The 14,374-nt window shown below is 44.9% G+C and overlaps 1 protein-coding gene across 2 annotated transcripts in view; it reads left to right on the top strand.

The window, feature by feature from the left end:
• The window catches only part of plcd1a (phospholipase C, delta 1a), a 134,074-nt gene that overhangs the window by 42,758 nt on the left and 76,942 nt on the right, over nucleotides 1–14,374 (top strand). For both annotated transcript variants that reach the window (XM_072252085.1, XM_072252084.1), the window contains exon 2: nucleotides 11,780–11,944. In XM_072252085.1, coding sequence (XP_072108186.1) covers nucleotides 11,780–11,944 — 165 coding nt within the window. The remainder of the gene's footprint in view (nucleotides 1–11,779; nucleotides 11,945–14,374) is intronic.

Consider the following 14,374-nt stretch of genomic DNA (forward strand, 5'->3'; position numbering starts at 1 on the left):
TCATCTTATCATACCAGAAGACCATTCAATAGAACATAACAGCACAGTACATGCCTATCCGCCAATGATGTGCCGACCTTTTAAACTACTCTAACAGCATCCTAATCCTTCCCTTCTACTGTACATAGCCCTCAATTTTTCTGGAGGGGGATTTCTGATGGGCTAAGCTGTATCCATGGCACTGTGTTTTCTTGTAGTCACATGCAAGATCATTCTGAGGTAGATTGTGAAGTCATGAGTCCATCTGATTGTCTAATAACTGCCCCTGACCCAGATTTGTGAACCTCTCTGCCATGAAGGGTGGTATTTTATTACCTTGCTTCTAGAGGATTGTTTGCAGAGCTGAACACATTTCCTTGGGATAGACAAGCAGCCCCATGCCTGGCCAATGGACCCCCAACCACTCTCTGTATTGGTGGTCGCTGGCCTGTCGACAGGTGGGGTTGCTGTCTCCTTCGGCTGGTGGGCATGCCGGAAGTTTGCCAAGAAGGGGCCCCAAGCTGGGGCAGCAGAGGCCGAAACTGGCATGGCCCAGCCAGAAGATTGGAGAATGGAGATCATGGATGTTGAGGCCGTTAGCCAGGATCTAGAGAACAGGGAGTGGGATCTGGAAGTGAAGAACCAGCATACAGATGAGGTAAGTCTGGAACTGAGGGCACTAGATCCAGCACTAGAGCCAGGAGATCTGGAACTAGAGTCTGGGAGCCAGAATTCGGAGACTGGCGGCACAGAACAAGGGGATGGAGGAAGTGAGCAGGGAGTTGGGCCTCAGGAACTGGCAGCCCAAAGGCAGCATCCTGAGCCACTTGTGTGGCATTTCCTTCCGGAGGTGTTGAGTCCAGCAAAGAGCCCAGCGGATGAAAGCGGGAATACTGGAGATGAAAGAGTGAAAAATGGAAGTGGGGATGAAGGAACAAGCGGAGATGAGCAGAATGACGAAGGGAGGTTGGAGGGTGGTTCAGATGATGCCACAAAGCCAAGAGGAGACCAAAAATCCACCAGCGACAGGAAGACCAGTGATCGGGAGGGACACAGACATGAGAGGGGATTTTCTGGAGTTAGGAAAACAGTGCCTGAAGTTAAAAAAGTGAAGTCAAGAATTTCGAAAGAGAAGTTCTTTAAACTTGTAAGAAGCACAGAAGGCTGGAATGGCAATGCACATCAAGGTTAAAAAAATGCCAGTATAAATAGATCTGTGAGAGTGTGTGTGAGAGAGAGAGAGGGGGAGAGAGAGAGAATAAATGTATAAACAAAACATCAACTGTTCGTACATTTCCATCGATGCCGTCCAACCTGTTGTGTTTCTCCAGGATTTTGTGAATAAGTAAATTGGTACATAAGATGTATCAAAATTTTTATGTAAAATGAACTCAGTGGCCACTTTATTAGGTACTTCCTCTACCTAATAAAGTGGACACTGAGTATGTAGCCCATCCACTTCAATATTCAATGTGTTGTGCATTCAAAGATGCACTTCTACACACAACTGTTGTATTTCATGGTTATTTGCATTACTGTCACTTTCCTGTCAGCTTGAACCAGTCTGGCCATTCTCCTCTGACCGCTCTCATTAACAGGTATTTTTACCCGCAGAACTGTCACTCACAAGATGTTTATGTTTTTTTTCCCATCATTCTCTGTAAGCTCTGGAGACAGTTGTGTGAAAAATCACAGAAGACACTCAAACCACCCTGTCTGGCACCAACATTCATTCCACAGTCAAAGTCACTTAGATCACATTTCCACCCCATGCTAAAGTTCAGTCTGTACAACAACAGAACCTCATGACCATGACTCATGTGAGTTGTTGACATATGATTGGGCAATTGTATATTTGGGTAAATGAATTGATGTACAGGTGAATCTAATAAAGTGGCCACTGAGTGTAGTTTGGAGTATTCTTTGGAATTGTGTAAAGTTTAGGCAATATTACTAAGGTGAAAGGACTCTCACTCGTATACTGACACTGATTTGACAGTTCGTGGGTATTGCTGAATTCATCTCTCCCCCTCTCCCCCTGCCTATCTCAAAGTATTGAATTAACTATTTCTTACATCATTCATACACATGAGGAGTAAATATCTTTACATTATGTCTCCATCTAAATGTGCAATTGAAAGTAATTTATAATAAATAGAATGTACAACAAGGCAGTCAATATAATAAGAAATACAATTGTATTAGCAAGAATTAATCAGTCTGATGGCTTGATGCAAGAAGCTGTCCCGGAGTCTGTTAGTCCTGGCTTTTATGTTGCGGTACCGTTTCCCGGATGGTAGCAGCTGGAACAGTTTGTATTTGGGGTGACTTGAGTCCCCAATAATCCTTCAGGCCCTTTTTACACACCTGTCTTTGTAAATGTCCTGAGTAGTGGGGAATTCACATCTACAGATCCACTGAGCTGTCCACACCACTCTCTGCAGAGTCCTGCGATTGAGGGAAGTACAGTTCCCATACCAAGCAGTGATGCAGCCAGTCAGGATGCTCTCAATTGTGCCACTGTAGAAAGTTCTTTAACCGTAAGAGGTGAAGGAGGCGCTATTGTGCTTTTTTCACCACACAGCTGGTATAGAAACATTGAAAACCTACAGCACAATACAGAATAGGTTGAGTGAACTCAGACTTTTTTCCTTGGAGTGACGGAGGATGAGAGGTGACCTGATAGAGGTGTATATGATGATGAGAGGCATTGATCATGTAGATAGTCAGAGGCTTTTTCCCAGGGCTGTAATGGCTAGCACGAGAGGGCACGACAGTTTTAAGGTGTTTGGAAGTAGGTACAGAGGAGAAGTCAGGGGTAAGTTTTTTTTTAACACAGAGTGGTGAGTGTGTGGAATGAGCTACCAGCGATGGTGGTGGAAGCGGATACGATAGAGTCTTTTCAGAAACTCCTGGACAGGTACATGGAGCTCAGAAAAATTGAGGGCTATGGGTAACCCTAAGTAATTTCTAAGGTAAGGACATGTTCGGCACAGCTTTATGGGCCGAAGGGCCTGTATTGTGCTGTAGGTTTTCTATGTTTCTATATATCCACACGATCAATGCCTCTCATCATCTTATACACTTCTATCAAGTCACCTCTCATCCTCTGTCGCTCCAAGGAAGAAAGGCTGAGTTCAATTTTCATAAGGCATGCTCTCCAATCTAGGTAACATCCTTGTAAATCTCCTCTGCACCCTTTCTATGGTTTCCACATTCTTCCTATAGTGAGGCGACCAGAACTGAGCACAGTACTCCGACCAGGGTCCTATAAGGGTGCAACATTACCTCTCAGCTCCTAAACTCAATCCCACAATTGATGAAGGCCAGTACACCGTATGCTTTCTTAACCACAGAGTCAACCTGCGCAGCAGCTTTGAGTGTCCTATGGACTCAGACCCCAAGATCCCTCTGATCATCCACACTGCCAAGAGTCTTACCATTAATACTATATTCTCTCATCATATTTGACCTACCAAAATGAATCACCTCACACTTACCTAGGTTGAACTCCATCTGCCACTTCTCAGCCCAGCATCCTATGTGTCCTGCTGTAACCTCTGACAGCCTTCCACAAAATCCACAACACCCCCAACCTTTGTGTCATCAGTAAATTTACTAACCCATCCCTCTACTTCCTCATCCAGATCATTTATAAAAATCATGAAGAGTAGGGGTCCCAGAACAGATCCCTGAGGCACAGCACTGGTCACCGACCTCAATGCGGAATATGACCCGTCTGCAACCACTCTTTGCCTTCTGTGGAGAAACCAGTTCTGGATCCACAAAGCAATGGCCCCTTGGATCCCATGCCTCCGTACTTTCTCAATAAGCTTTGCATGGGGTACCTTATCAAATGCCTTGCTGAAATCCTTATACACTACTTCTACTGCTCTACCTTCATCAATGTGTTGAGTCACATCCTCAAAAAATTCATTCAGGCTCGTAAGATACAACCTGCCCTTGACAAAGCCATGCTGACTATTCCTAATCATATTATATTTCTCCAAATGTTCATAAATCCTGCCTCTCAACCATTGAAGTAAGACTCGCTGGTCTATAATTTCCTGGGCTATTTCTACTCCCTTTCTTGAATAGTGGAACAAGATTCGCAACCCTCCAATCCACTGGAGCCTCTACCGTCCCCATTGATGATGCAGAGATCATCGCCAGAGGCTCAGCAATCTCCTCCTTCACCTCCCACAGTAGCCTAGGGTACATCTTGTCTGGTCCCAGTGACTTATCCAACTTGATGCTCTCCAAAAGCTCCAGCACATCCTCTTTCTTAATATCTACATGCTCAAGCTTTTCAATTTGCTGTAAGTCATCCCTACAATCGCCAAGATTCTTTTCCGTAGTGAATACTGAAGCAAAGTACTCATTAAGTAGCTCTGCTATCTTCTCTGATGCCATACACATTTTGTTGGTCCTATTCTCTCACGTCTTACCCTTTTGCTCTTCACATACTTGTAGAATGCCTTGGGGCTTTCCTTTATCCTGTCTGCCAAGGCCTTCTCATGCCCCCTCCTGGCTCTCCTAATTTCTTTCTTGAGCTCCTCCCTGCTAGCCTTATAATCTTCTAGCTCTCGATCATTACCTAGCTTTTTGAACCTTTCATAAGCTCTTCTTTTCTTCTTGACCAGATTTACAACAGCCTTTGTACACCAAGGTTCCTGTACCCTTCCATCCTTTCCCTGCCTCATTGGAACATACCTATGCAGAACTCCGCACAAATATCCCCTGAACATTTGCCACATTTCTTCCATACATTTCCCTGAGAACATCTGTTCCCAATTTATGCTTCCAAGTTCCTGCCTGATAGCCTCATATTTCCCTTTACTCCAGTTAACTGTTTTCCTAAGTTGTGTGTTCCTATCCCTCTCCAATACAATGGTGCAAGAGATAGAATTGTGATCACTATCTCCAAAGTGCTCTCCCACTATGAGGTCTGACACCTGACCAGGTTCATTTCCCAATACCAGATCAAGTACAGCCTCTCCTCTTGTAGGCTTATCCATATATTGTGTCAAGAAACATTCCTAACCTAACAAACTTCACACCATCTAAACCCCTCACTCTAGGGACATGCCAGTCGATATTTGGGAAATTAAAATCTCCCATGACGACAACCTTGTTATTATTACTCCTTTCCAGAATCTGTCTCCCTATCTGCTCCTCGATGTCCCTGTTACTATTTGGTAGTCTATAAAAAAAAAACACCCTGTTGAGTTATTGACCCCTTCCTGTTCCTAACTTCCACTCACAGAGACTCTGCAGACAATCCCTCCATGTCTTCCTCCTTTTCTGCAGCTGTGACACTATCTCTGATCAACAGTGCCACGCCCCCACCTCTTTTGCCTCCCTCCCTGTCCTTTCTGAAACATCTAAATCCTGGCACTTGAAGTAACCATTCCTGTCCCTGAGCCATCCAAGTCTCTGTAATCGCCACAACATCATAGCTCCAAGTACTGATCCACGCTCTAAGCTCATCTGCTTTTTTCATAATACTCCTTGCATTAAATTAGACACATCTCAAACCATCGGTCTGAGCGTGTCCCTTCTCTATCACCTGCCTGTCCTCCCTCTCGCACTGTCTCCAAGCTTTCTCTATTTGTGAGCCAACCGCCTCTTCCTCCATCTCTTCAGTTCGGTTTCCACCCCTCAGCAATCCTAATTTAAACTCTTCCCAGTAGCCTTAGCAAACCTCCCCGCCAGGATATTGGTCCTCCTGGGGATTCAAGTGCAACCTGTCCTTTTTGTACAGGTCACTCCTGCACCAAAAGAGGTCCCAATGATCCAGAAATCTGAATCCCTGCCCCTGCTCCAAACCCTCAGCAACTCATTTATCCTCCACCTCAATCTATTCCTATACTCACTGTCACGTGGCACAGGCAGCAATCAGGAGATTACTACCTTTGTGGCCCTGCTCCTCAAATTCTTGCCTACCTCCCTGTAGTCTGCTTTCAGGACCTCCTCCCTTTTCCTGCTTATGTTGTTGATATCAATATGTACTACGACCTCTGGCTGTTCTCCTTCCCACTTCAGGATATCGTGGACACAATCAGAAACATCCTGGACCCTGGCACCTGGGAGGCAAACTACCATCTGTGCATCAAACTATCACTGCTGCCATCCTCTACCTTTCTCTACCCTTCTGAGCCACAGGGCCAGACTCTGGGCCAGGGGCGTGGCCACTGTTGCTCCCCCCAGGTAGCCATCCCCCCTCCCCCAACAGTACTCAAGCAGGAGTACCTGTTGTCAAGGGTACAGCCACAGGGGTGCTCTCTAGCCTCTGACTCCTGCCCTTCCCTCTCCTAACTGTTACCCACTTACCAGTCTCCCCAGGCCTCAGGTATGTACAGACTATGTGAGGTTCTCAGTGATGTTTATGCCGAGGAACTTAAAGCTGTTCACCCTCTCAACCATAGATCCATTGATGTCAATAGGGGTTAGCCTATCTCCATTCCTCCTGTAGTCCACAAGCAGCTCCTTTGTTTTTGCGACGTTGAGGGAGAGGTTGTTTTCTTGACACCACTATGTTAGGGTGATGACTTCTTCTCTGTAAGCTGCCTCGTTATTATTTGAGATAAGGCCAATCAATGTAGTGTCGTCAGCAAATTTAATTAGTAGATTGGAGTTATGGGTGGCAACACAGTCATGGGTAAACAGAGAGTAAAGGAGCAGTAATCTAGGCCAGCATTTTGAAGATTAGCTTTATTTATCACATGTACATTGAAACAGCCACAGCCCAAGAATATGCTGGGGGCAGGCCGCAACTGTCACCATACGCTGCACCAACACAGCAGCTCATAACTCACTAACTCCAACCTGTACATCTTTGGATTGTGGCAGAAGACCTGGGCCCCTGGAGAAAACCCATGTGGTCACGAGGAAGAACATGCAATCTCCTTACAGGCAATGGCAGGAATCGAACTCCAGTCGCTGGACGCTGGTGTTTTAAAGTAATTGTACTACCAGCTATTCTACTGTGATGCCTTAGCTAGTAACAGAGGCAGGGGTGGGGTGGGAAGGTGGTAGTAGTATATAACGCAATATAGAAACCCTGTTCAACTGAGCTCAAGGACGTATGAGGATGTATCAGTTTTTTCCAGTGGCTGCCCATTTCCTTATCTGCTGAGACCCTGAGTGTAAACCTGCTACTGTGTTTGTTTATAACGCAACAATCATCGTGTTTTAAAGCAACACACACAAAATGCTAGAGGAACTCAGCAGGTCAGGCAGCATCTACAGAGAGGAATAAACAGTCAATAATTCTGCCAAGATCAGGACTGAAAAGGAACTGGGAAGAAGCCAGAATAAGAAGGTGAAGGAAAGAGAAGGAGAAGGTGATATGTAAAGGCAGGTGGGTAGGAAAGTTAAAGAGCTAGAGAAGAAGAAATGGGGAAATCTGATAGGAGAATAAAGTAGGCCTTAGGAGAAAGGGGAGGAGGAGGGACACCAAGGAGAGGTGATAGGCAGATCACAGGAGAAGAGGTTAAAGGGGAGCCAGAGTGGGGAATGGAAGTGGGGGGGTGGATGTTGGAGAAATTGATGTTCATGACATCAGGTTGGAGGTGACCCAGACAGAATATGAGGTGTTGCTCCTCCAACCAGAGAGTGGCCTCATCGTGGCAGTAGTGGAGGCCACGAACTGACATGTTGGAATGGGAATGGGGATTGGAATTAAAATGGTTGGCCACTGGGAAATCCTGCATTTTGCAGATGGAGCAAAGATGCTCAACAAAGCAGTCCTCCATTTTGCATTGGGTCTCACTAATGTAGAGGATGCTGCTTTGGGAGCATGGGATACAATAGGTGACCCTTATAGATTTGCAGGTGAAGTGTTGGCTCACATGGAAGGACTGTTTAGGGTCCTGAAAGGTGAATGGGCAGGTTTAGTACTACTTCTGCTTGCAAGTGTAAGTACCAAGAGGGAAATTAGTGGGGAGGGACGAATGGACAAGGGAATTACAGGGGGAGCGATCCCTGCGGGTAGTGGAGAGGTACAGATGTTATTGGTAGTAGGATCCCATTGAAGATGGTGGAAGTTGTGGAGAATGAAGTGCTGGCTATGGAAGTTCATGGGGTGGTAGATGAAAACAAAAGGAACTCCATCCCTGTTGAGGGGTGGGGGCAGGAGATGGCATGAGGGCAAATGCCTGGGAAATGGAGTAGATATGGGTGAGGGCAGCATCCATGGTGGAGGAAGGGAAATCACGTTCTCTGAAGAAAGGGGACATTTCTGATGTTGTGGAAAGGAAAATTTCATCCTGGGAACAGATGCATTAGAGATGAATTAATTGAGAAAAGGAAAGCATAGATCTGTAGTGTAGAAGGGAAAGAGGAGAAGAGGGGAGCGGTAGTGATGGGGGATTCACTAGTCAAGGGAACAGACAGGAGATTCTGTGGACATGAACGGGACACATAGATGATATGTTGCCTCCCAAGTGCTGGGGCCAGGGACATCTCTGATCGTGTCCACAGCATTTTAGAGAGGGAGGGAGAGCAGCCAGAGGTCTTAGTACATATTGGTACCAATGACAAAGGAAGAAAAAGCAATGAGGTCCTGAAGAGAGAACTTAGAGAACTTGGTAGAAAGCTGAAAAGCAGGACTTCCAGAATAGTAATTTCTGGATTGCTACCTGTGCCACGTGCCAGTGAGGGTAGAAACAGGGTGATAATTCTGTGGCTGAGAAACTGGTTCAGAGGGTGGGGGCTTCAGGTTCTTGGACCATTGGGATCTCTTCTGCGGGAGGTATGACCTGTACAAAAGGAACAGGTTGTACCTGAACCAGAGGGGGACCAATATTCCCTCGGGCTGGTTTGTTAGAGCTGTTGGGGAATGTTTAAGCTAATTTGGCAAGGGGGTGGAAACTGGAATGGAAGGACTCAGGATAGGACGGATGGTAAGAAAGCAAAGGTAGTGTGCAGTCAGACTGTCAGGAAGGGCAGGCAGGTGATGGAACAAAATTGCAGCCAGAGGGGGGAGAATCAATGCATTAGGGATGCAGAATCAAAAAGGATAGCAAATACAATACTCAACGTGTTCTATCTCAATGCACAGAGTGCAAGATATAAGGTGGATGATCTTGTTGCACATTACAGATTGTCAGGTATGATATTGTGGCCATCACTGAATCATGGTTGTAGTTGAAAGCTGAATGTCCAAGGTTACACGTTGTATCAGAGGTATAGGAAGGTAAGCAGAGGGGGTGGTGTGGCTCTGCTGGTAAAGAAAGGCATCAAATCAGTGGAAAGATGTGAGAAAGGATTGGAAGATGTTAAATTCTTGTGAGTTGGGTTAAGAAACTGTAAAGGTAAAAAGACCCTGATGGCAGTTATATTCAGGCCTCCCAACAGTAACTGGGAGGTGGACCACAGATTACAACAGGAAATAGAAAAGGCATGTCAAAAGGGCAATGTTATGATAGTCATGGGAGATTTCAGCATGCAGGTCGATTGGGAAAATCAGGTTGGTAATGGATCTCGAGACTGAGTTTGTTGAATGCCTAAGAGATGGCTTTTTAGAGCAATTTGTCGTTGAGCCTATTAGGGAATCAGCTATACTGGATAGGGTGTTATGTAATGAACGAGAGGTGATTAGGGAGCTTAAGGTAAAAGAACCCTTAGGAACCAGTGACACAATATGTTTGTGTTCAGCTTGAAATTTGATAGGGAGAAAGTAAAGTCTGATGTAGCAGTATTTCAGTGGAGTAAGGGAAATTACAGTGGTATGAGAGAGGAGTTGGCCAAAGTAAATTGGAAGGAGCTGCTGGCAGGGATGTTAGCAGAGCAGCAATGGCGTGAGTTTCTGGGAAAAATGAGGAAGGTGCAGGACATGTGTATTTCAAAAATGAAAAAAAATTCAAATGGTATTACAGGAAAGTTACTAAAATGGTTAGAGCATTGACTGATTGGTAGGAGGCAGTGAGTGGGAATAAAAGGATCCTTTTCTGGTTGGCTGCCAGTGACTAGTTGTGTTCCACAGGGGTCAGTGTTGGGACCACTTCTTTTTATGCTTTATATAGATGATTTAGATGATGGAATAGATGGCTTTGTTGCCAAGTTTGCAGATGATACGAAGATTGGTGGAGGGACAGGTAGTGTTGAGGAAATGTGTAGGATGCAGAAGGACAGATAGATTAGGAGAATGGGTGAAAAAGTGGCAAATGAAGTACAATGTTGGAAAATGCATGGTCATGCACTTTGGCGTAGGAATAAATGTGCAGACTATTTTCTAAATGGGGAGAAAATTCAAAAATCTGAGATGCAAAGGGACTTGGGAGTCCTTGTGCAGAACACCCTAAAGGTTAGCTTGCAGGTTGAGTCGGTGGTGAGGAAGGCAAATGCCATGTTAGCGTTCATTTCAAGAGGTCTAGAATACAAGAGAAAGGATGTGATGCTGAGGCTTTATATGGCACTGGTGGGGCCTCACCTTGAGTATTGTGAACAGTTTTAGGCCCCTCATCTTAGAAAAGATGTACTGGTATTGGAGAGAGTCCAGAGGAGGTTCACAAGAATGATTCCAGGAGTGAAAGGGATATTATACGAGGAATATTTGATGGCTCTGGGTCTGTACTCACTGGAATTCAGAAGTATGAGAAGGGGATCTCATCGAAACCTTTCGAATGTTAATAGGCCTAGACAGAGTAGATGTGGAAAGGATGTTTCCCATGGTGGGAGAGTCTAGGACGAAGGCACAGCCTCAGGATAGAGGGGTGTCTATTTAAAACAGAGATGCAGAGAAATTTCTTTAGCGAAAGGGAGGTGAATTTGTGGAATTTGTTGCCAGATGCAGCTGTGGAGGCCAGGTTGTTGGGTGTATTTAAGGCAGAGATTGATAGGTTCTTGATTGGATATGGCATCAAAGGTTATGGGGAGAAGGCTAGGAAATGCGGTTCAGAAAGAGAGAGAAAAAATGGATCAGCCATGAGCAAATGGCGGAGAAGACTCAATGGGCCAGATGGCCTAATTCTGCACCTACATTTTATGGTCTTGGTCTTGGAGCATATAGATTAGTTTTGAAGGGATGATGGTATTGAATGCAGAGCTGTAGTTAATGAAGAGTGTTCTGATTTATGAATCTTCACTGTTGAGATGGTCCAGGGTTGAATGAAAACCCACTGACAGGTCATATGCTGTTGTGGTGTTAGGTAAATTAGAGCTGGACAATAGTCGTTGAGGCAGGTTACTACATTCTTCTCGTACACCAGTATAACTGAAGCCTCAGACGGCCAAAGTGAAAGGTTAAAGATCTTAGTAAACACCCCAGCTCGTTGATTAGCACAGGTCTTCAGTACTTGGCTAGGTACACTGTCCACTGTGTAAACGAGATGTTTTTTGATGGGTTAGGGTATTCTGAAGTCAGCCTCAGAGACAGGAGGGCCAGGGGTTGTGGGAGTTCGTGAAGGTCTTCTGTCAGTCAAAGTGACCATAATGAGTGTTGAGCTCATCTGGGAGTGAAACCTTGTTGTCACCTATGGTGCTTTCTCTTAGAGTATGTTAACGGGTTCGCACAGCATTGTGGGCCGAAGGGCCTGCACTGTGCTCTAGTGTTCTATCTCATTCATTGCCCACTTTTGCACATTAACACCCTTCCACAACCCTCCACTGTTGTCCTCTGTCTTCCTAACTCCTGACCACTTACCCCTCCTCACCAGTTCCTCACTCTCCACGCCCACCCATCCCTCACTTCCTCCCTTCCTTCCTTTCTCTTCCCCTTCACTGCCCCCCCCCACATCTTCCACTTCCCTTCATGTCATCTCTCTGGCTGATGTGTCCTTTCTGTTTTCCTCGCAAGGCTTCATCGAGGATGAAGATATTAAAGCCATGCTCAAGGGTAGTAGCATGCAAAAGATCAAATCTAGCACATGGATGAAGCCACGCTTTTACAAGCTCCAAGATGACTGTCAGACAGTGTGGTACGACTCCCAAAAGATCCTGAAGTCAGCCAGGAACCAAATTTGTAAGTATTCCACATGTCTTGGGAGGGATAGTGGGACAGGGAGCATGCTTAAAGAAAATTTCCAAAAATATTTGTCCATGGCACCAATAACGCCAATAATTTAAATGCCAGCCAAGATCAGAAGCAAGAGCCAATTTCGCTCGCTGTCCGTGATCTTCACTCCTCTCTCCAGGTCACGGAGCCTTTCACTGTTCCATTGTTGGGTCAATTTAAACGCCGGCCCAGATAGATTGAAAAGATAGGACAAGAGCCAATTTTGCTCATTTTCTGCGATGGTCACTCCTCTTTCCATGGTGCTGAGGTTTTGAAGACTCTTCCAGTTGCTATATTCTGTGCCTGCTAATAAGCAAGTCTTTCAGCTGCTTGGCTGCTACAGGGTCTGGATATGAGGACTCATTTTTGGTTCAGTATACTGTTATTCGCTTCAATTATTTGCATGGTATTTAGTTATTTTTTCTCTTGTGCATCAGGTGTTGGTCTTTCATTTTTATTTTTCTGTTTTTGCTTCAGTTGGGTTCTTTCAGGTTTCTTACTTTGTGGCTACCTGTGAGCAAGCAAATCTTAAGGTTGTATATGTTTGTATAAACTTATGCATTTATTTTTGATAATAAATGTACTTGAATGTTGATTTGGCCCTGTTTCCCGGTGCAGCACCATTTCAAAGCCAGCAGAGTTGCTTCCTCATGGAATCGGTGACATGGGTTCTATCTTTTATGTATTTTATTTTATTTAGAGATGCAGCTTGGCCCAACCTAGCTTAATCACAGGACAACTTACAATGACCAGTTAACCTACTAACTGGTATGCCTTAGGATCATGGGAGGAAACCGGAGCACTAGCAGGAGTCATGAGAAGGATGTACAAACTCCTTACAGACGGCACCAGAATTTTACTCTGAACTCCGACGCCCCTGGCTGTAATAGCATCACGCTACTCGCTACGCCATGGTGGGATCCCCTTGACCATCAGTGATGCTTGTATGGAGTTTGCATGTTCTCCTTGCCACCACACATATTTACCCTGGGAGCTTCAGTATCCTCCCACTTATTCATATTGGTTTATTATTGTCACACGTGACAAGATACAGTGGAAAAACTTGGTTTTGCATCGATCATTTTGCACTAAAAATGGACTTTGTTTATTTCTAATTGTGTTCTTTCTTGTAAAAATTGTGTAGAATTTTATTTACTTTTGAATGCTGTGTGTATGATGCTTATGTTCCTGTAATGCTGTGGAAGTAAGTTTTTCAGCACCATCATAGGCATATACACATCTACTTCCTTTGGAGTTTGTGGCAATTTGGCATGACATCTAAAATTTTGACAAACTTCTGTTGATGTGTGGCGGAGAGTATACTGAGTGGTTGCATCACCGGCCTAGTATGGAAACACAATGCCCATGAATGGAAAATCCTACAAAAAGTAGTGCATACGGCCCTGTCCATCACAGCTAAAGCCCTCCCCACCATCTACACAGAGCCTGTTGCAGGAAAACAGCATCTATCAGTGACCCCCACCACTCAGGTCATGCTCTCTCCTCGCTGCTACCATCAGGAAGAAGGTATAGAGGCCTCAGGACTCACAACACCAAGTTCAGGAACAGTTATTACCCCTTAACCATCGGGCTCTTGAACCAAATAGGATAACTTCATTCAACTTCACTTGCCCCATCATTGAAATGTTCCCACAATCTATGGACTCACTTTCAAGGACTCTTCATCTCATATCCTCGATATTTATTTATTTATTACTATTCTTTCTTTCTTTTTTATATTTGAACAGTTAGTTGTCTTTTGCAGACTGGTTGAACACCCAAGTTGGTGGTCGGTCTTTGATTCTGTTATGGTTATTATTCTATTATGGATTTATTGAGTATGCTCACAAGAAAATGAATCTCAGGGTTCTATATGGTGATGTTATATGTAGACCATAAGACAAAGGAGCAGAAGTCGGCCAGTCGGCCCATCGAGTCTGCTCTGCCATTTTATCATGAGCTGATCCATTCTCCCATTTAGTCCCACTCGCCCGCCTTCTCACCATAACCTTTGATGCCCTGGCTACTCAGACACCTATCGATCTCTGCCTTAAATGCACCCAATGACTTGGCCTCCACTGCTGCCCATGGCAACAAATTCCATAGATTCACCACCCTCTGACTAAAAAAATTTCTTCACATTTCTGTTCTGAATGGGCACCCTTCAATCCTTAAGTCATGCCCTCTCGTACTAGGCTCCCCCATCATGGGAAACAACTTTGCCACATCCACTCTGTCCATGCCTTTCAACATTCAAAATGTTTCTATGAGGTCTCCCCTCATTCTTCTAAGCTCCAAGGAATACAGTCCAAGAGCGGACAAACGTTCCTCATATGTTAACCCTCTCATTCCTGGAATCATTCTAGTGAATCTTCTCTGTACCCTCTCCAATGTCAG

Source organism: Mobula birostris, chromosome 3 (genome assembly GCF_030028105.1).
Source record: "Mobula birostris isolate sMobBir1 chromosome 3, sMobBir1.hap1, whole genome shotgun sequence".
NCBI lineage: Eukaryota > Metazoa > Chordata > Chondrichthyes > Myliobatiformes > Myliobatidae > Mobula > Mobula birostris.